General features: G+C 33.4%; 1 protein-coding gene across 1 annotated transcript in view; it reads right to left on the bottom strand.

Moving 5' to 3' along the window:
• CHD1 (chromodomain helicase DNA binding protein 1) overlaps positions 1 to 21,215 on the bottom strand; it is a 73,339-nt gene that overhangs the window by 36,048 nt on the left and 16,076 nt on the right. The window contains exons 3-13 of the mRNA XM_080803855.1: positions 10,753 to 10,954; positions 9,658 to 9,771; positions 8,407 to 8,471; positions 6,348 to 6,497; positions 5,936 to 6,207; positions 3,966 to 4,191; positions 3,284 to 3,384; positions 2,889 to 3,067; positions 1,888 to 2,015; positions 1,226 to 1,442; positions 489 to 578 (exon numbers count right to left, since the gene is read on the bottom strand). Of these exons, the coding sequence (XP_080659981.1) occupies positions 489 to 578; positions 1,226 to 1,442; positions 1,888 to 2,015; positions 2,889 to 3,067; positions 3,284 to 3,384; positions 3,966 to 4,191; positions 5,936 to 6,207; positions 6,348 to 6,497; positions 8,407 to 8,471; positions 9,658 to 9,771; positions 10,753 to 10,954 (1,744 nt within the window). The remainder of the gene's footprint in view (positions 1 to 488; positions 579 to 1,225; positions 1,443 to 1,887; positions 2,016 to 2,888; positions 3,068 to 3,283; positions 3,385 to 3,965; positions 4,192 to 5,935; positions 6,208 to 6,347; positions 6,498 to 8,406; positions 8,472 to 9,657; positions 9,772 to 10,752; positions 10,955 to 21,215) is intronic.

Genomic DNA, 21,215 nt, shown 5'->3' with positions numbered 1-21,215 from the left:
AGACGGAATTTTTCTTTCCAATAAAATAGAAAGAGCAGTATCTTATAAAATAGATGGGAATTACTTGAGATACGAACTATAAAGAACTAAATAAATAAGATCTATAAAGCATTTAGTATAGTGCTTCACCCAGAGGTAGCTTAGTTCTTTCAGGTATTTTCCTTCTCTTTAAAGATCTTACAAATCAACAAACTATACCAAACTAGTTTTATATAAGTCAATAGTTGGTAAACTTTTCTTGTAAAGACCCAGATGGTAAATATTTAAGCTTCCTGCAGACAAATGTGTGTTGGTCTCTGTCACATATTGTTTTTACACCATCTAAAAATGTAAAAACCATTCTTCGTTCAAAAGTTATGAAATATAAGCCAGATTTGACCCAGAGGATATGGTCTTCTGACCCATGATTTATCTTCTCATCCTCTCCACAATATATGGTAAAGCAAAAATTAATATACACCAAACAGAAAAGCATAGGTAATACACACCTTATCCTTCAATAAAATTTCATAAGTTGTTAAAAGTATATTAAATTTTAACCGTTTGGTCTGGGGATGCATCCATTCATGAGTTCTTATCTATCAAGAAATTTTGAAGATAATTTTAAGACAAACATTAAGAAAAGTACACTTTATTTGAATACCTAAAAAAAAAAATCCCTCCAAAATACAGAAAAAACTATGGTTGTTTACATAATAAAATCATTTTAATTCTTAACACAGTCCAACAAGCTACAATCATCTTACTTATAAATAAAAATATAAACAGCACAGCATTTCAAAGCCTATAAAAGTAAAGCAGACACGTTTTTAATACACACTTCCCACTGAAGGAAGTTCTCATTTAATAAAACATAAGTGATTAATTCATTTTATAACATAGCATTTATGGATGAGATATAATATCCAGGTCTGCTTCACAATATTTAGAAGGAAAGTACTCTGTAGAGGTACAGATCAAACAAAACTGGCAAAGCATTAAAACTGTGAAGCTGGAGATGGACATGCAGAGATTTATTATACTCTTCTGTCTGCTTTCATGTATATTTGAAACTTTCTATAAGAAATTAGAAAAATATATATATTACATAAAGTAACACTCAGCTAAAAATTGTCTTTTGTTACAGCCAATTGTACTGAATACTTTGTGGCAAGTTTTACACTGGAAACTAGGACTATAAAGACAAGTATGTCTAGATTCCTAAATTTGTGAAGAAACAACTTACCATATTTCTGCTGTTAATGTCACCTAAATAAACCACAGCATTCATTTGAGAAGCCCATGTCTGAATTTCCCTTTGCCAAGAAGTAAGAGTGGAAAGTGGTACCACTAACAGAAAAGGTCCATATAATTGATGTTCATGAAACAAATAGTTCAGAAATGAGATCGTCTGTATTGTTTTTCCGAGGCCCATTTCATCAGCAAGGATGCAACTATTTCCTCTATAAAATTAAGAACAAAATTTATGTATGCAATAGATTCAAATTTATAAAGAAACCTTTTCACATAACCCATGTACAAATTTAAACAGTTAAAATTAATCTGAAAGGTATACAAATATACTACTTCTATTAGCTATCAATAATAAGTAAAGGCCTCTGCAATAGTATGAGAGAAGTACACAAAGTTTACCATTTTAGTCCAAAGGAAGCTTAAAAAATAACAATAATATTAAGTAGTGCAGCACTTAAACAGGTTAAATTCAAACTCCACTGGATTTTCTTCTTAGGATTAATAAGTATTACTTACATACTAAGGAAATTCAAAAGCCTGCATATAAATACCAAATGGTCTTTATCCTTGATATTGATATAAATCTTTTCCATATCCTGTATTTGTAGAATTCGTATGCCCTCAAATTAAACAGACAATTCAAAATATACTTACTTGCACCAAGAGTGAGCAAGCCAATTTAAACCATTCAGTTGATAATCTCTTAATTCTAAACTCTCATGTCCTCCAATATAGGATGGTTGCTTTTTTAAGGCTACAAATCTTGGCCTTTGTTTTAATACCTTTAGTAGAAATAAATGTAATAAGAACTATCAAATGTGAGAATTTTTAAAGATCAAAATCTTAAGCTTTTACCATAAATTCTGAAATTTTATCTAAAATTTCAGGCTCAGAAATTCCATGACTCAAAATCTCAAGATTCATTCAAATAAGACTGCATTCTCTTACTGTAACAACAACGTACAGTGAAATATTCTGCCCTCTTTTTTGGACAAAAAAATGACAGAAATAAATAAGTTCCTACTGAAATACTTCAGTCTTACACAGTTCATAAGATAGAGCTATCTTAAATTCATTCATTTAACTGCTGGTGCAGCCCTGACCTAGAAATAAACCATACAACTGGCTTAACAGAAATTTCTGATTTCTAAATTACCATTATCAGTTTAATTCAATCTTATAGTAAGAAAACAAATTCTAATAGTATACAGACCCTCAAACTATTGTTAATAATGTCTGTAAGTATAAAGATCTTATATTAGGCAAGGTAGTCCTGGGTACTACTTCTTTTCTTATGGGTATGTCCCTCTTTTCTTTCTCACCTTCAGAGAAAATATTCACCACCTTTTAAAGCAAGCATATATATCTATTTTCTAGGGAATTTCCCTTATTTGGTCTCCCCAAGACACTCCTCAGAACTACTGCCACCAATTTATCACCTTCCTGACAGTTTCACTCACCAAGGCTAAAAGACAGCACCACATCTAAGACCACATAGCAATCACCAGAACACTCTTTCCTTTAAGATCTATCAACCAAGCAGTTTCCTCTCTTAGCTTCTCTGAAATCAGGATCTAACTCTCCATTTGGGCTTGTAATATTTATGATGTGTAAATAATATTTTCAATTAGTTAAAAATTCCAAACAATACTCACTTTGCAATCTTTAAAAGGAGTGGTTTTTGATTGATTCCTGCTAAAATACTCATCTATGCATGCTTGAAACTTTTTGGAAATTAGAGCTCCATCCTCCCAGCTGCACTCTGAGTATGGAAGGCCCTGCCATTTACAGTAATAATCGGGATAACCAGCTGCTGACTTCTGATTGGAATGAGCTGTGAGATAAATCAGATATTTATTTTCACGATGAATCTTATCCAAGGACTAATCTTTGGTAAAAAACTACATAAGCAAAAATCAGTCATCTGGTTTACATTACCGTATTACAGTAAGACTAAACTACTGTATTTGATGTGTAAGCAGTAAATTTAAATTTTTTTCAGATCAAGCATGGAAAGATAAAAGTTCAGTGAGAATCATTTATTACTAACCAATTATTCGTTCCACTATTTGATACTGTTTGTGTAGATCATCTGTAAGTTCTTGCTGGCAATTATAATATTCCACATCTTCTGGAGAAGCATTTTTCAACCTGAAAGATTATTAATCCACAAATAGACTTCAAAATCTCCCCTAAATAACCATTCCCCCAAACTATCTGTAGCACAAAATCTCCCATTTGCCACTTATCATGTGAGTCAGCTGAATAATGAAGAAACTGAAATAAAGTGAAGCATCATTAATTTTTAATTTTAAAAATGTATAATTTATAATATATATGAGACACATTCTACATGATTATCATTAACAAGAAGTTTAGACATGGCTATTCCCAAAAGTTTACCTTCAAATACAATTTAAGTCTACAAATAGTTATTTTAGGTTATTGCATTTTTTTTTAAAGATTTTATTTATTTATTTGACAGAGTGAGCACAAGCAGGAAGAGTGGGAAAGGGAAAAGCAGGCTCCCCGCTGAGCAAGGAGCCTGATGCGGGGCTATATCCCAGGACACTGGGATTATGTCCTGAGCTGAAGGCAGACACTTAACTGACTGAGCCACCCAGGCATCCTTTGGGTTATTGGACTCTTTACTATGTATTCCTTGTTAACAAAAACCTTAATAATCATCTTTGAACTGTTAAAAAATTAAGTAAAATATAAAACATATTTACCATCTTTTTGTTTCCTGATCTTTTTTCTTATAGTTATCCAATTTTTTCATTCCTCTAACATTCTGCTGCTTAAGGGTTTCTTCTGTCTCCCAAGTATTGTGAATATGGGACCATCCTTTCCATTTAATCAAATACTGGATCTCGCCTGGTTCCTTGTTTTTTTCAAATCCTGCATTTGGGTCACCATCTGCTTCAACTGCATAGATGGTTGTAGTAGCACCAGTAGCTGAAAAAGAAAACACAATACATTCTATGTAATTCTGTTATAAGATCGTTGCCTTCAACTCAAAAATTTAAGAATATGAATAAAAATATATGTTTTTAAATAAGTAAAGAATCAGTGTAGAGAATGTAAGGATAATTGTATTACACATACATAAAAGAAACTCCAAATTTTAGAATGGAAAGATTATCTAATTTAATCCCCTCAGTTTTTTGTTTTTTTTTAAGATTTTATTTATTTATTTATTTGACAGAGAGAGATCACAAGTAGACAGAGAGGCAGGCAGAGAGAGAGAGAGGGAAGCAGGCTTCCTGCTGAGCAGAGAGCCCGATGCAGGACTCGATCCCAGGACCCTGAGATCATGACCTGAGCCGAAGGCAGCAGCTTAACCCACTGAGCCACCCAGGCACCCAATCCCCTCAGTTTTAAAATTAGAAAAAACAAGGTCAAAAAACAGTGGCACACCTAAAGTCATACAGCAATTTATAATAACCAATGACTGGCTGCCTGATAACTGGAAATAAAATATGAAAAATCATCTTTAAAAACTCCAAAATCATTATGTTGGAGATATCTGTACCCTCATGTTCAATGCAGCATTATTTACAACAGCCAAGACATGGAAACAACCTTAGTATCCCCTCAACAGATAAAGAAAATGTGATACACATATATAATGGAATACTATTTAGCCACAAAAAGAAGGAAATCCTGCCATTTGCAACAATGTGGATGAATTTCAGGATATTACACTAAATGAAATAAGTGAGAGTAAGACAAATACCATATGATCTCACTTACATATGGAATCTAAAACAAACAAAAACCTCATAGGAAAAGTGATCATCAGATCTGTAGTTACCTGGGGCAGCCAGCAGATGTGTGTAGGGGTTAATAATGTAGATGTATAAAATCTTCCAGTTTTTTTTTTTAATTTTTTTTTTAAAGATTTATTTATTTATTTGTCAGAGAGAGAGGGAGAGGAGCGAGAGTGAGCACAAGCAGACAGAGTGGCAGGCAGAGGGAGCAAGGAGCCCGATGTGGGACTCGATCCCAGGACGCTGGGATCATGACCTGAGCCGAAGGCAGCTGCTTAACCAACTGAGCCACCCAGGCGTCCCTAAAATCTTCCAGTTTTAAGATAAGTAAGTATTGGGGATGTAATGTACAACATAATGACCAAAGTTAACACTGTTCTACAGTTTATTTGAAACCTACTCTAAGGGTAGATTTTAAAAGTTATCACAAAGAAAAAAAATTTTCTCTTTTTCTTCCTCTTATTCCATCTATATGAGATGATGGATAAATATAAACTAAACTATTTGTGGTAACAATTTTGCAATGTATGCAAGTCATGCTGTCAATCTTAAATTTATACATTGTATGTCGTATCTCGATAAAACAAAAAAATGCATGTCAAGATAACTAAAAATACAGATTAGAGATGAAAGAAAAAAAAATTTAAAAATAACCAAACTATTTGTGAAACCGAAAGTACCTAAATAACAACCATTTTTTAGGTATGACAACAAAAAAACTGAAATACATAGTTTATAAGAATTTTTCTAATCTGCAATGAACAAAGTCAGATTAAGTGGATTATGTGGGAAGAAAATATTGAGGCTAAGCAAGGTATATTTTTCCACCCTCTTCGCTTTCCAAACTGAAATAACTTCAAGAAATAACTTTATTTACTTTAGTAAATATTACTGAAACAACCAAACAATAAATGTTTTTAAGAAAATACCTCCTTTTCTCCCAATCCGACAATCCATAAAACGTTCTATTGTTTCAAATTCTTCTTCCTCAGGCTGAGGAACATCCTCTCCACAGACCTCCAGTAGATCATCAGAATCTGTTTTCATTTCTTCATCTTCTTTATAGCTAACATTAACAGTTGCCTGGCGACGAGAACTTCTTTTATCATTATCATAATCTTCTTCATCATCTTCCTCCTCAGATGAATCAATCTGTCTCTTTTTTTGTCCAAGAATTTTCTTCCCATTTTTTGCCTTAGATCTAGGTAGGGAAGACCAGGGGATAGAGGTATTTTACAGAAACATTAGCATATAAAACAAGATGCGAGACACTATATACAGAAAGAGCACCTTCTGTAACCAACAATTTTCAGGATAAAATTGAAAACATACTATACTTACCTATTTTGAGGTTTTCTGCTTTTAACTTTGTTTTTTGGCTCATAATCAGATTCTGTTTCATCACAACTGCTTTTATCTCTTTCTTCTTCAGATTCTGAATCTGAACCAGACTGAGATGGAGATCCTGACCCAGACATTTGCCAATCTTCACTGTATATAGAATATATAAAGTATGTTTGTTTATCCTTACATCGTATAGCAAATTTTATCTCTGATAAAAGTACAAAAAAAAAATCAAACTGAACTACATTTCAGTTACTATTAAAAAAACTGTTGCTTTTACCCACACCAACACATTAACATGTGAGTAGAGTAAAAAAATGCTGGAAAATATTCTTCACAGATTTCTCCCATAACTGTAGAGTTTTGTTAATCATTTAGTTATACTTCAATGAATGGCAAATAAGGAAATGTTATTCTGATTATCTCTGTGGATGAAAACATAGTATGCTATTTAAAGAATCACAGGGTTTAATTTTGAAAATCTTGTATAATTATATTTGCCCTCTCTAAAAAAAAGATTCTAATCCCTTTCATTTTATTTTCTGGAGACTGTGATTTTTAAAAATATACACTATGAAACTGATTTTTAAAGTAGTACATGTTCATTAAGAAGCCTAAAATACAGTATAGAAAAAGGTATATAAAAAAAAAAATCAGTCCATTTTAACCAACAGTCAATGATCAGCTCACCTTTATTGCTATATTTAGTCTACTCAGTCTATTTAATTCTAATATACATGTAGAGAAAAATTACTGGCTGCACATGTTAATATTCTACTATAATATAAACTTCAAAATGGAAGATACATATTAAATTCTTATATATAAACCATATCCTTTTCTGCTTCTACTCCATTCCTCTGTATCTCTTGTGTCAATTATAACTTTGTCAAGAGTTACATAAGCAAGCACATATGCTAAAATCTGGTTTATGATAAAAACATGAGAAGCAATTTCTTTTTTATCTTGAGATCTTTTTAGAGCTTGCAAATTAGAAGCAGCAATACGTAGAATATATGAAAGTATCTCCAATTCACTATTTTTTAGAACAAATTACAGTGATTTTTATATTTAACCAAGCCTACCCATCATCCCAAATCACTAGATTTTTAAATATTATTTGGCTGTACCTCTGCTAAGTTTACAAATTACTAACTCAGTGGAAGAGTTTATAGAGCTGATGAGACATAGTAGCTGAAAATGTACTTCATAAACTAAAAGACAGATCTGAGGAAATTAGCCAGAATGTAGCACAGAAATAAAGGGATAAAAAAACATGATACAGTAAGATTAATGAAGATGGATGATCCAGTAGATATATAAAACAGATATAATTCAATATGACTGATATATATTAATAACAGTACCCGAGAGATTTACAGGATAAGAAAATGTCCAGAAAACAGGAATCTTTACATTAAAGATATATGAGTGAATAAAGTGGAATAAATAAATAACAAATCCAGAGCCAGATACACCAAAGTGAAACTACAGACTATTCAAGACAAATAGAAAAATAAGACCTAAGGCAATGGAATAATATTTCTGACAAAATGAAAGAGAAAAAAAATCAGACCATCTAAGTAATTGAACTGAGAATCTGAAGTACTCTTAAACACCTTCTGAGTCAGGATGTTTAGGAAATTATAGTGAGTTTCTAAATGAGTTCTACAGAGAAAGTAAATTTCACATACAGATGAACAGTAAGATAGCTATTAACATAAATTAACAGAATTACCCAAATTTCCACCGGTCCCTACACTTCTACATAGTTTTCCCAAGTTATTAAAATTTTCTGATTTTATGACCAAGTAGAACTCTGGAATTTAAAAATACAAAGGAGAGAGGGGTTATAGAAGATAAACAAGTGCACAAAAACCTCAAGTCCTCAGAGAAAAATGGATATTAAAAATTAATAGTTTAAATTAACCTAATAAGATGCCATGAACCAAGAATTTACATAAGTCTACTTTTGACAATTTTTCATAAAGATAAGAAACACAACATCAAAAGGTCTTCCTGATACGACAATGATTGGCTGAACAAAATGACATACTCTTTATGTTTTTTCCTTTTGACCTCATTCGATGAGTCATCAGAATCTTCACTGCTGGAGGAATCCTACAAAGAAAAAATAAAGCTAATGTTATTAATGATTAGAATTTGACCACGGTCAAATAAATAGTATGTGGTCAAAATAAATAGTATGCTTGTCATACTATTTAACATTCACTTTGCTAATGACGCTATATATATATAAATATATATATAATATAAAATATATAATACATGCATAATGCTATATATTTTATATAATATATATATAACTATATATACATATAACTATATATATAAGCACATTGTTATATTTGTACCATTAGCACATAAAGTAATAGCATCTTTATTACAAATTTATAACACAGCCATTGAAATTAGGTAAATAATCACAATGTCAGCATTTTATGTAACACCTTAAAATCTACCACCTCAAGAAACCATTATTCTTGCCTAGTATGGCCTCAAAAAGGAATTATAATTGTTGGTATATTCAAATTTGGATTTAATATATTAATATTAAATAGTAAATATACATTTTATATTTATAAATATATGTGTTATATATGGTAAAAATACAAACATATTTAATAAAACATTAAAATAAAAATATTTTTAAAATTTAATATTTTCCTGCCCCATTAGAAAGTTTTTGATAGAGTTCCTTCTGAATGTTTCTGCACAAACACACATGCTGTTGTACTTACGTGTGCACAGGAACTATACAGTTTATATCTATAGCCTATTCTTTTAAAAAGATGTTACTTATTCATATTCTATACAAATGATTTAACAGACACGTTTGTCTGTATATTTTCACAGTATTCACATTTAGTTTATTTCTAGTTTTGCTGTGATAAGCAAATGTATACACGTCTGTTACTTGTTTGGATTAATTCCTAAAAGTGGAATTACTGGATAATAACATATTTATATTTCAAGGCTCTTGATACACATACTTACACATACTTATTTCCTCATCCTTTCAAAACACTGTAATAATTTCATAAACACCTACACCTAGTTAAATGATTGGGCATAATATCTACTTTTAAAATAATGGTTTCCTTTTATTTACTTATTTGACAGAGACACGGCGAGAGCAGAAAACAAACAGGGGGAGTGGGAGAAGGAGAACCAGGGTTCCCGCTGAGCAGGGAGCCTGATGCAGGGCTCTATCCCAGGCCCCTGGGATCATGCCCTGAGCCACCCAGGCATCCCTAAAATAATAGCTTTCATGATGAAAACTCACCTCCTCTGATCCACTATTAGATGAAGCCTGATGCTGCTGCTGCTGCTGCTGCTGCTGCTTCTTGAGCATTGCAGATCTCTGAACGGCCAGAATACTAGGGCTAGATTTCCAAAACTGTAACAGAAATATAACCAGTGAAGGATGAAATTTTGGAAAAAAAAAAAAAAAAGGTTAATTTACTGAACAGTAGTACCAGCATTATCACTGCCTCCAAATAATAAGACTCTTTTCTGTACTCACATTATGTGTAATACAATATTATGGCAATTAAAATAAAATTCTGAGCTTTAGTTGCATATAAAAAATTATGGTATGCTGAGTTTCATAAACAAACAATATTAATCAATATATTCTTTGGTGCTCCATATTATTTTCAAAAAACAAAGTGACAATCTGTGACACTTTTGCTACTGGAAAAGTGGCTGCCTGGTTTTTTAATTAATGTGAGGTGAAGATGAATAGCTTGAGTCAGAATGCAAATCAACTATGTCACTAAGTATATAGTTTCCATTCAACTGACTTTTATTTTCGTTTATTTATTAGACAGTAAGATTTTCTCCATGGCAGAAGATATGTGTTGATGTACATTCTGGCCCAAAAAATCTTATCATGACTGGTACTCTAAGTAACACCACTATATTCTATTATGAGGAATAGATAGGTTTTAGTAAATCTTGTATTAGCCTTTTTTGAACAGAATGACCCTTAACCTACTCTACCAAGTTATCTTCAAGGAAGCAAGTTCTCTTAGATTCCCCTATTAGCAATAAAGTATCTCCTTTGAAGATCTTGAAAATACAGATCAGACACTCTAAGATTAACAGAAAGATATCACAAAACCTTTAATTTTTATCCATGAGACAATGAATATTAATGAAACTTAGTTTCTGCCTTAGAAAGTGTTTATTTTGTACTTGCTTGACCGCTTCTCTTCCAGCCAATCAAGTCCACAGATACTTTACGTTTGAGAAAGTAAATTTTAATGTTTAAAATTAATGCTTTCTAAAAGCTAGACTAAGAATGCTATAAGCCAATGTTATAAATTTTCCCAAAGTAGTACAAGAAATCAATCTTTCAGGATACTTTATTTATTACCTCAGCTCCATCAACTTTCGGTGGTTTTGCTTGAACTTTGTTTTCTCGAGAAGTGTCTGATTCAGACTCTGACTGACTGCCCGATTCAGATCCGGATTCAGAGTCACTGCTACCTGACTGGCTACTGCTTCCATCACTACTGCTTCCAGAACTTGAACCAGATCCTGAGCCCGAAGCTGACCCAGAATCATCATCCGACTGGCTACAATTTGAAAATAAACAGATTTCAAACAAAATTTATTAGGAATTTAATTTTCCTTGAAAGTCAGCAGAAAGCCTCAAATCTTTAAGCCTCGTTTATTTCATATTTCAACATTCCATAGCCAAACAGATAGAAAAAAAGAATATTAATCTATAATAAATGACTTACTTTGTAGATTTACTACAGTTTTGACAGAAACATAAGCCATCGGATCCCAATCTTCCTCCAAGATAAAAAGTAAAATCTATCAAGCACAGAAGCCTGAGCTAGAAACTTGGGAAAACAAGAAATTGAAGCCATATAGTCCCTATCCTTAAAAGGCAATTTAACCATAGGAACTCTAATGAAGAAATTGTGTGAAGAAAACAATTAATGTACTGAAAATTTTCACAGTCGTAGGTAAAAAAAAAAACTAGTTTCTACTTGTTTTTAAATTATACCTGTACTCTACCATTCTGGGGGAAAATAATTTATTAAAATTAAGCTATGAAAAAGGGTGTCTGGGTGGCTCAGTCGGTTAAGCATCTGCCTTTAGCTCGGGTCATGATCCCGAGGTCCTGGGGATCGAGCCAACACATCGTGCTCCCTGCTCAGAAGGGAATCTGCTTTTCCCTCTCCCTCTGCTCCTCCCCCAACTCCTGCTAACACGCTCTCTCTCTCCAATAAATAAAATCTTTCAAAAAATTTTTAAAAATTAAAAAATAAAATTAAGCTATGATAGAATATAATTTACTAAAAGAAAAAAATCAGTAATTGCTTCTCTGAGAGTATCACTGAATCTCTCATGGTTCCACAGTAATAAATCTGAAATAGTAAATTCTCACAATCTTTCCTAACCGCTGTATATCACATGTGAAAGCAATTAACAGTTCATTGAGAAACAACTTTTTTCCCCATTACTAATTTTCAGTCCAAAATAGTCTAGAAATGGTCAGGACTAAACAGGTGACTGTGTAAATTACTATTATTCCCAAGGCCGTTTGTTCACATAGTGTTTACATCTGAATTGTTGAAAACTAGGGCATTAAATTCTTTATATACACTTTGATTCACCTTTTAATGTATTTTCACCTAGCTTTTTTTTTTTTTAAGATTGTATTTATTTATTTGACAGAGAGAGGGAACACAAGTAGAGGGAGTGGGAGAGGGAGAAGCAGGCTTCCCACTGAGCAGGGAGCCCGATGCCAGGGCTCGATTGCAGGACCCTGGAATCATGACCTGTGCTGAAGGCAGACACTTAACGACTGAGCCACCCAGGCACCCCTAATTTCACCTAGCTTTATGACAAACAACAGATAATGTAGTTTATGTATACACAGCTCAACTCAAGCTTTATCGTCCTCTGCTGTAATTTTCAGAAATACCACCAGATGGAGGTATTATTCTAAAGAAATAGACTGCAATATTAAATGTAATTCCTTTATAAAAATTTCTCCTTTTCTAGAGCAAGTTTAGTTTTCACATGGAAACACAGACATAAAAGTTTGAAAGAAGACTTCTGATTCCAAAAGTTAGATATAAATTAAATGCTTAAAATGAAAACATTTGCATATCTGAAAGTCTAAGAATCGAGTAGAATAAAATTTTCACAGAAACAGAAAAAAATTTGCCTTTTAAAGTCTATGATATCAAGACCACTTTTTAAAAAAGATTTATTCATTTATTTTAAAGAGAGAAAGAAAGCGTGGATGCAAGTAAGAAGAGGAGCAGAGGAAAAGGGAAAGAGAATCTTTAAGCAGACTCCCCACTGAGTGCAGAGCCCAACAGGGGGGCTCAATCTCTTGCTCCTGAGATCATGACCTGAGCCAAAATCAAGAGTCAGAAGCATAACCAAATGAGCCACGCAGGCACCCCACAATCACTTTTGCCAAAATTTTTAACCATTGGTCACATGGTTCAGAGATCCAAAATCAGCACAGTGCCTTGTGACAAACCAACCCCACTTACCATATTTTATTTGTGTCCCTTCTGAGAAATTTCAGCACGAATATTAAGATACTTTTCCTGACATACAATTTTATTTTTCCTTCAACCCACTTTTATTTACTCAGTAAACTTTACAGAGACAATATCATGTATTAGGCACTGGCAAGACCAAGAGCATACAAAATCCTTACCATTAAAAAACCTCTAACTTCAAAAAACAAAACAAAACAAAAAACCTCTAACTTCATATGGAGAGACAGTCATGTCAACCAACAGTGTCATTCTGTGCTATTTTAAGGTAAGTGATCTAGGTGTATAGGGAACACTACATATACAACCAAGTCTAACAGAGTAATTAGGAAACACTGAGAAAAAAAGTGTGATTGATAGAAAAGGAGAATTGCTTGTAAGCTTCTTGAAGACACCATTTTATTTTTTTCCCAGAGTACTTAACCACAGAACTTTACACAGGTAAAGGTGCCCAACAGATACTCAAAAAATAGGTGGACAGGAATGACTGAATTTGGTGGGCTATCATGGGCTATATTCTTGATTATGTCTTGATTAGTCCTTCCAGATGAGTGGCTAGTCAAAATTCTTTGTTAATAAATCAAAATTCTAGGGGTGCCTGGATGACTCAGTGGGTTAAAGCCTCTACCTTCAGCTCAGGTCACGATCCCAGGGTCCCAAGATCAAGCCCCGCATCTGGCTCTCTGCTCAGCAGAGATCCTGCTTCCCCTTCTCTCTCTGCCTGCCCCTCTGCCTACTTGTGATCTCTGTCTGTCAAATAAATAAATAAATAAAATCTTTAAAAAATAAAAATAAATCAAAATTCTAAGTGAAAGGAGGAATCTTTCCCTTCACATTCTATAGGTTATAGTAGTTCGGGCTGGAGATAAAAGCAAACAGCCTGAATCCGGGTTACTCTAATGGCACAAACCTATTATAGAATGTATTTTACCTTATGCATTAGAAATATAAAGTACTTATTTTATCTAGTTGTTCTTAGTAGGATTAAGACTATACAAAGATTAAGAAATATTTTATACTGCCACAGAACAATCTCCAAAATATAGTTAAGTAAAACACAAACAAAAAAAAACAAGATATAAAACAATGTTTATAGTATGTTTCCTTTGTATAAGGGAAAAATATTTGCTCATATTTTTAAAATAGCAATAATGGCAGTATATGACAACAATTAAAGTTAAAAATGGTTATCTACAGGGGTGCCTGGGTGGCTCAGTTGGCTGAGCAACTGCCTCCGGCTCAGACCATGATCCTGGGGTCCTGGGATCGAGCCCCGCATCAGGCTCCCTGCTTGGTGGGAAGCCTGCTTCTCTCTCTCCCTCTGCTGCTCCCCGTTTGTGCTCTCCCTCAACCAAAAAATAAAATCTTAAAAAAAAAAAAATGGTTATCTACAGAGGGAGGGACAGAGAAAGAATAGCAGGACAAGGTTTGAAATGGGATTCCTCAGATTCAAAACATGTAAATGTTTTACATAACTTTTTAAAAAAGAAAATCCTAAAAATTTTAGGAAAAACAGATACAGGTTCAGAAAAAAAAATCTATATTCAGACAAAAAATCTTGAGCTAAAATTGTTGAAAAACTCCTCCCTATTAAAGTAATTGTTTCAGCCCATTCCTGTAAATGCTCTTTCCAGAATAAAAATCTGGGCATGGCCTAACTTTCTTTTAGAAGTCTTCAGCGTTTCTATAACAAAATGCAAACACCTATGAGGGCTTTCAGGAATTTGTCTTTCCCAACTTATTTCCAGCCAGTTTCCCACTTAAATCCTTAGTTCTAGCAATGGCAAACTACTTGTAATTCTGAGAGCCAGTTTCTCTTTCCACTTCCTGCTTTTGCTCAAGTACTTCTCTTTTTTTTTCCTCACTATAGAATTCCTACTTGAGCCTCATCTCAGAGGCATTTCTCCAACATTTTTCCTGACTCCATTATTCTCAATTCAACCTTAAATTAGGTATCCTTCCTCAACACTTCCAAAATGTTATGTACATACCACAATCTTGGCTGTGCGTACACTTTGTAATGAACGCTGTAGTACTGTTTTCTTTGGTGTTTTTGGTATCCTATCTTTCATATTCTACTATATGTTTCAAGAGTGTTGGGATTTTTACTTGTTGTCCTTTGTATACTGAACACCAAATGAAGAGCTCAATATCTTTGATGGGTGGTTGGATGTACATATAAACAAACAGATCAAAGATAATATATGGGTTCAAATGCTTGTATAATTCACAAATATAATTGGTCTACAAGAAATACTGCTGAGCTCCAACTAATGTTTTATTTATTTAGGTAACAACCAATATCAATAATCTATACAACATAAGTCACATAAGAGTTTACTTAAGCGTTATCCTTATTATATTAAATCCCGCTATCACATTACAATTAAGTGGTGGATTAAAAGAAACACTGTATTCCTCACCTTTCTTAATTTACAAAACAAAACCCACCATAAATTTATGGGCACTCTGATAAAATTGTTTTCTGAGGGTAAATTAAATAGGAGTACAACATATAAATAATAAAATAGCAATTCAAATTAAAGTCTCTTTGCAGGCTTGTTTTAATATTCAACTTCAAATACAATCAAGAGAGCAATGTAATGAACTACCATATATCCAAAAACCAGCTTCACAATTATCAATATACCAATCTTGTTTCAAATAATCCAGCTTCCCAAACACATACAATCTCAGGCATTTTAAAATTTTATCCATAAATATTTAGGTAATACAAATAAAAAGTTTAACACTATTTTTAAATATCCACAATACCAGTACCATATCTTTAAAATACCACTTACTTCTGAATTTCAATATGAAATTAAACATTAAATAATATTAAATATCTAGTTCAGTTTACCTCTTTAGTCACGATTTTGTTTCTTCAACTGACTGAATAGGAATCCAAGTGAGATTCACAAATTGTACTTGAATCATATTTTTTTAAGTCTCTTTCATTTTTTTAAGTTTTTATTTAGATTCCAGTTACTTATCATACAGTGTAATATTAGTTTCAGGTATACAGTATAGTGATTCAGTACTTCCAAACGTCACCACAAGTGCACTCCTAAACCCCATCACCTAGTTAACTAATCCCCCCCTCATCCACCCCACTTCTGGAAACCATCAGTTTGTTCTCTGGTTAAAAATCTGTTTCTTGGTTTGCCTTTTTTCCTTTGCTCATTCATTTTCTTAAATTCCACATATCAGTGAAATCATACGGTATTTCTTTTTCTCTGACTCTTTAAGTTTCCTTCACTAATTTGACAGTTCCCTCTTCCTCTTTGTTTTCTCTTGCAATTTATTTTGTGGAAGAAATTAGGTAGTTTTTCTTGCTTTTTCAGATTTTGCTAACTGCAACCCTGTGGTATTAACATATTTTTCTGGCCCTTATAGTTCTTGTAAACTCTTAGATCAAGAGACTCAGATTCAAATTCAGCTTTTCTTAGCAAGAATAATTTTTGAGTTGTTATGGACTTCTATCAAAAGAAACTTAAGTTTGGTTGTCCTTTTTGAGTGAGGTTAAGTTTCAGCTGTGGCATTTTCAGCCTTATCTATTCATTACACAGTTTCCTATAAGCTCTGTATCTAACGTTTTTAGCAGCCATAGGTCATGATTGCTTTATCACCTATTTATTTAGAGGCAGTAAAATGGTGATCTATCTTTATTTACCCATTATATAATTTCATTAATAGGTGGAATACTTCTATAATGAGAAACTTCCGTAATTGTTAACCTTAAGGTACAGTTCATACATGAAAGCCATTTTCATTTCTCTTCCTTGTCAGTTTTGAAAGTTAAATTGCTAGCATCCTTTCAAAGTCAATCAATAATTAATCTGTCTCATTAACTCATGGATTTGAATTATCTGATGAATTTTAATCCACTGTATCATTGTTGATGTCCAAATTGTCCCATCTTTAGCCAACAGGAAACCCTTTATTAGTTCTGAAGTCCTTTTGACAAGAACTCAAGTACTCTTTGATAGCTTCCTCACTTTCTGGTCTGACAAGAACCACCAGGCTCATCTTGCATATTTCAGAATATAATTCAGGTATTTCATCAAAAGCCCTGCTTCTGTTTAGATTAGAACTTAAATTTCAATCTGAGTACTAAGTGAGCCTATAACTAGGGATTGGTCACTCTTTTTAATTTTGTTTTCAGGGGCTCCTGGGTGGCTCAGTCAGCTAAGCGTCTGCCCCCAGCTCAGATCTTGATCCCAGGGTCCTGGGATGCAGACTCCCAAAGAGCTCCTGCCTCAGCAGGGAGCCTGCATCGCCCTCTGCTTGCTGCTCCCCCTGCTGTACACTCTCTCTCTAACAAACAAAATCTTTAAAAAGTTTTGTTTTTAATGGAATGACCTAGAATAAATACTTGAAGAGACAATGCATTAAGAATTTATACTAGCGGAGGTGCCTGGGTGGCTCGGTGGGTTAAAGCCTCTGCCTTTGGCTCGGGTCGTGATCCCGGGGTCCCGGGATCGAGCCCCACATTCGGGCTCTCTGCTCAGCAGAGAGCCTGCTTCCCTTCCTCTCTCTCTGCCTGCTTCCCCACCTACTTGTGATCTCTCTCTGTCAAATAAATAAATAAAATCTTAAAAGAAAAAAAAAAGAATTTATACTAGCATTTCCAATTTTAATTTGCAGGGTTTTTATTTCTTTAGTTTTATATTTATAATATCACCTGGGTTGAGTTTTTTGGTTCCAAATAACATTAAGAAAATTACTGTCTACCTTAGATTACATATAATAGTTCCAAAATAATACCGATATTATTAACAACATGATTACTAAATATCAAGATTTCTTTACAATTCTTTTTGTCCTTCAGGAATACACACTCCTAGAATCAAATTATTGTTTTAAAGTCACCTGAAATAGTTTATTTCTATATAGCCACCCTGATTGGCTTACCTACAGTCATTTGTTTCTTTTTTTCATTTTAGAGACTACTTTTTTATTCATCTCGATTTAATCTTGCTTTATTATTTACTTGGGTCCAACTTGCGTTTACAGAAGTTAGTTAAAATCTACTATCCATCCTTGTCTCCTCTATACTATGTCCTCTCTCCCCTATGGTTCTTTTTTAAAATTTTAAATTTATTTTCCCTTTTTTCAATGTAAGCAAATTATGATTAGAAATTATGTTTCTATCTCCTCTTTCATAAGTAATCATTAAAATATTAACACTATTAAATAAATGATACATTATATACATATATATTGTATTCTAGAGATCATTCTACAGCAGTAGATATGTGCTCCCCTTCCTTCATACAACTGCACATACTCCCTTTCGTAGAATCATCACCGTTCCAACTTGACCCTCAATGATGAACATGCTTTGCTTCCATTCCTATGATATCACATTGATACAAAAAGATGGCCTTTGCATATATCTTTTGATTTGCTATTTATCAACCAATATAAAAACATCCACTTTGAAGTGTTAAATTTATAATCACATAGCACCAGATCCTGATAGCTAAGTACTATTCCACACTTATATGAACTGAGAGACCTTTCAGAAATGGCAGATTCTACGGGTGCCTGGGTGGCTCAGTCAGTTAGGTGTCTGCCTTTGGCTCAGGGAATGATCCCAGAGTCCTAGAATGGCGCTCCACATCAGGTTCCCTGCTTAGTAGGGAACTCTGCTCCTCCCCAATGTTCATGCTCTCTTACTCTCTCTGCTCTCTTACTCTCTTACTCTCTCATGCTCTCTTACTCCCTCTGAAATAAATAAAATCTTAAAAAAGAAAAAAATAGCAGATTCTCAGGACAGGAAAATAAAAGATGAATCTAAACTATCTTCCTATGCCAAAAAGCAAAAACTTGGAAAGGAAAAGAAAAAATGGGGACATGTTAAAAGAATAGGAAAAAAACAAAACAGGACACAGGAACCATCCTGAAGAAGCTTTCATTGGCCAAATTGACCTAAGTATCAAAAGAGATCATTAAAAAGTTATTCCCCAATAAATAAAACAGGAATCCTTGAGTCCATTCTGATGATAAGTAGGTAGATAGGTAGGTAGACAGGCAGAAAGACAGGGGAGGGTTCTGATAGGGCTCTGAATGCCAACTGATTAATGTGACCAGGAGAACAGTGTTAGAAAATTACCATTTTGCAATCATTATAGAAAATAGATTTAGGCAAGAATCATCAATACAAGCTAAATCTAAGGAAAGAGTCTGATGAGTAGATATTTGTAGTCTCAAGTTAACTTCTTAGAAATTGCTTTTTAGTATAACAGATAAATTTGAAACTCGTTGAAAAACCAGGTACCACCTTGTCCTGATGATCAAAACTAACATCATCAATAGGGACAGGCAGAAAACATGAGCCTCTAGATATACTTTTGAGAGAGACGTATCATCACTTACACAGTACTCCAGCCAGGAATGCATATGGTAGGCGATGCATAACTTAGATCTAATCATAAGTGAACATAAGACAAGCACAAATTGAGAAATACATTCTGTAAAATAACTAGCCTATCATCTTCAAAATGCTAATGTCATGAAAAACAAAGAGAAGTGTTACAGATTAAAGAGACGTGACAGCCAAATGCAGTATGTGATCTTAGACTGGACCTGTACTGAAAAATGATAAGGATGATTGACCATAATGGAATAATGACTAAAGATTAAAGTATTATATCAATGTAAACTTTTCTGAATTTAATAACTATACATGGTTTCTGTAAAGGGGTACCTTTGTTCTTAGAAAATATATACTGAAATATCAATGCCTAAAGGGGAATGATTTTTGCAACATGCTCTATAAAAATTCAGAAAAAATAAATATGTATTATATATGTTATCAAGTATTCAGATATGTATGTATAAAGGCAAAAAATTAAAAAGTAATGAATCTGGGCAAAAGATATACAAAGAATTTCTTGGTACTATTTTTGCAACTCTTCTGCAGTCTTCACTAGTACTCCTTCTCTATTCGTCCTTCACTTCTCCAATCAAGTTTTTCTAGATCTCCACTGATTACACAAGGTATCTAGGCAGGATGTCTGGCACTTAGTACAATGCTTAATATAAGCCAGTTGTATCATAGGGGTATTACTACTTAATTCTATCTCTACTCTCTAGAACTCTATTTGACAGACTCTAAAAATATGTGACTCAATAAACAGTTAATATTACTACCTCTCCGCTTTTTATTCAAAAACATCATAAGCCTAAATATTTTATAATTTTCTTGTTCTTTCCTCCTGGTTTCTCTGCTTCTATTATTCTTCTTTGGGTTTTTTTCTTTCTTAAGTTATCTAATTTAAAATTGTTATGGGGAAAATAATTTTGAAGAATCAGAATATCTAGAACACTAAAACTAGGTCCATTGCCTACATGCTCACAACTGTCTATATCCAAGTAGCACTGGTTCCTTACAATGATGCCTATAATCACCAAATCTCTATATGATCTTCTCTAGTCACCTCCCCCAAGTAAGTATCTTATACCCAGACACCTTCATTCATTTACGTTATCTGCCTGGCCCTTATGGCCCTTTCTCTCATTTTACTCTAGACAAAATTTAATAGCACTTCATAGATTTCAAAATATCTTCATAACTATATTCTAATTTATCTTTACAACAACAAGAAAAAGTGTCCTTGAAGGTACACATAGAAGTTTTTCTAGATTCTTTCCAGAGGAGGCAAGCCTTCCAGGGCCCGAACTTTAAAGAGACTTAATTCCCTAATCAAATACTTAATTTCAACTCCAACCTCAGCCTCCTATTCAGAGACCATGTATATTTCCAACTTTTTTACATCTTCCCTGTACTGCCATGTTTGCTCAGAGCTTACTGCTCCTTACTGCTGACTTCAAAGTCCCTTTTGTTCCTGGCACATGAAGGTTTTCTCTGAAGTTCAGCAGTACACTTACTTTTCGCCCATTTTCCCAATTTTATTTAGGATTTTCATGTGTTTGTAGGTAGGATATACTTTACTTTAGGAGAGTCTATGTTAGCTCAGCCTCACATATGACAGAATAGCAACACCACCTCCTTGTTCTGCACTTCTCTCTCCAAATCAATCCTTTAAGAAAATACCAAGGCCTATAATGGGTAGATGAGAAGAACATATTCTCAAGTGAATAAACAAAGATTCTTCTATATTACAAGAAAAAAAATGTTCAAATTTTTTTTGCTTTTTTTATCACAGAAATTGGAAACTATGTCTGCAATGGCACATAAAGGAATAAAGAATAAAATGTGAATGATCTTCTAAGAAAATGGTAACAATGAGCAGCTGCTTTCCTTACCATCAGATAAGCAAAAGAAAAAACTGGC

The sequence above is a fragment of the Martes martes genome, assembly GCF_963455335.1.
Source record: "Martes martes genome assembly, chromosome: 5".
NCBI lineage: Eukaryota > Metazoa > Chordata > Mammalia > Carnivora > Mustelidae > Martes > Martes martes.
This window is presented reverse-complemented; position numbering and strand designations above follow the sequence as displayed.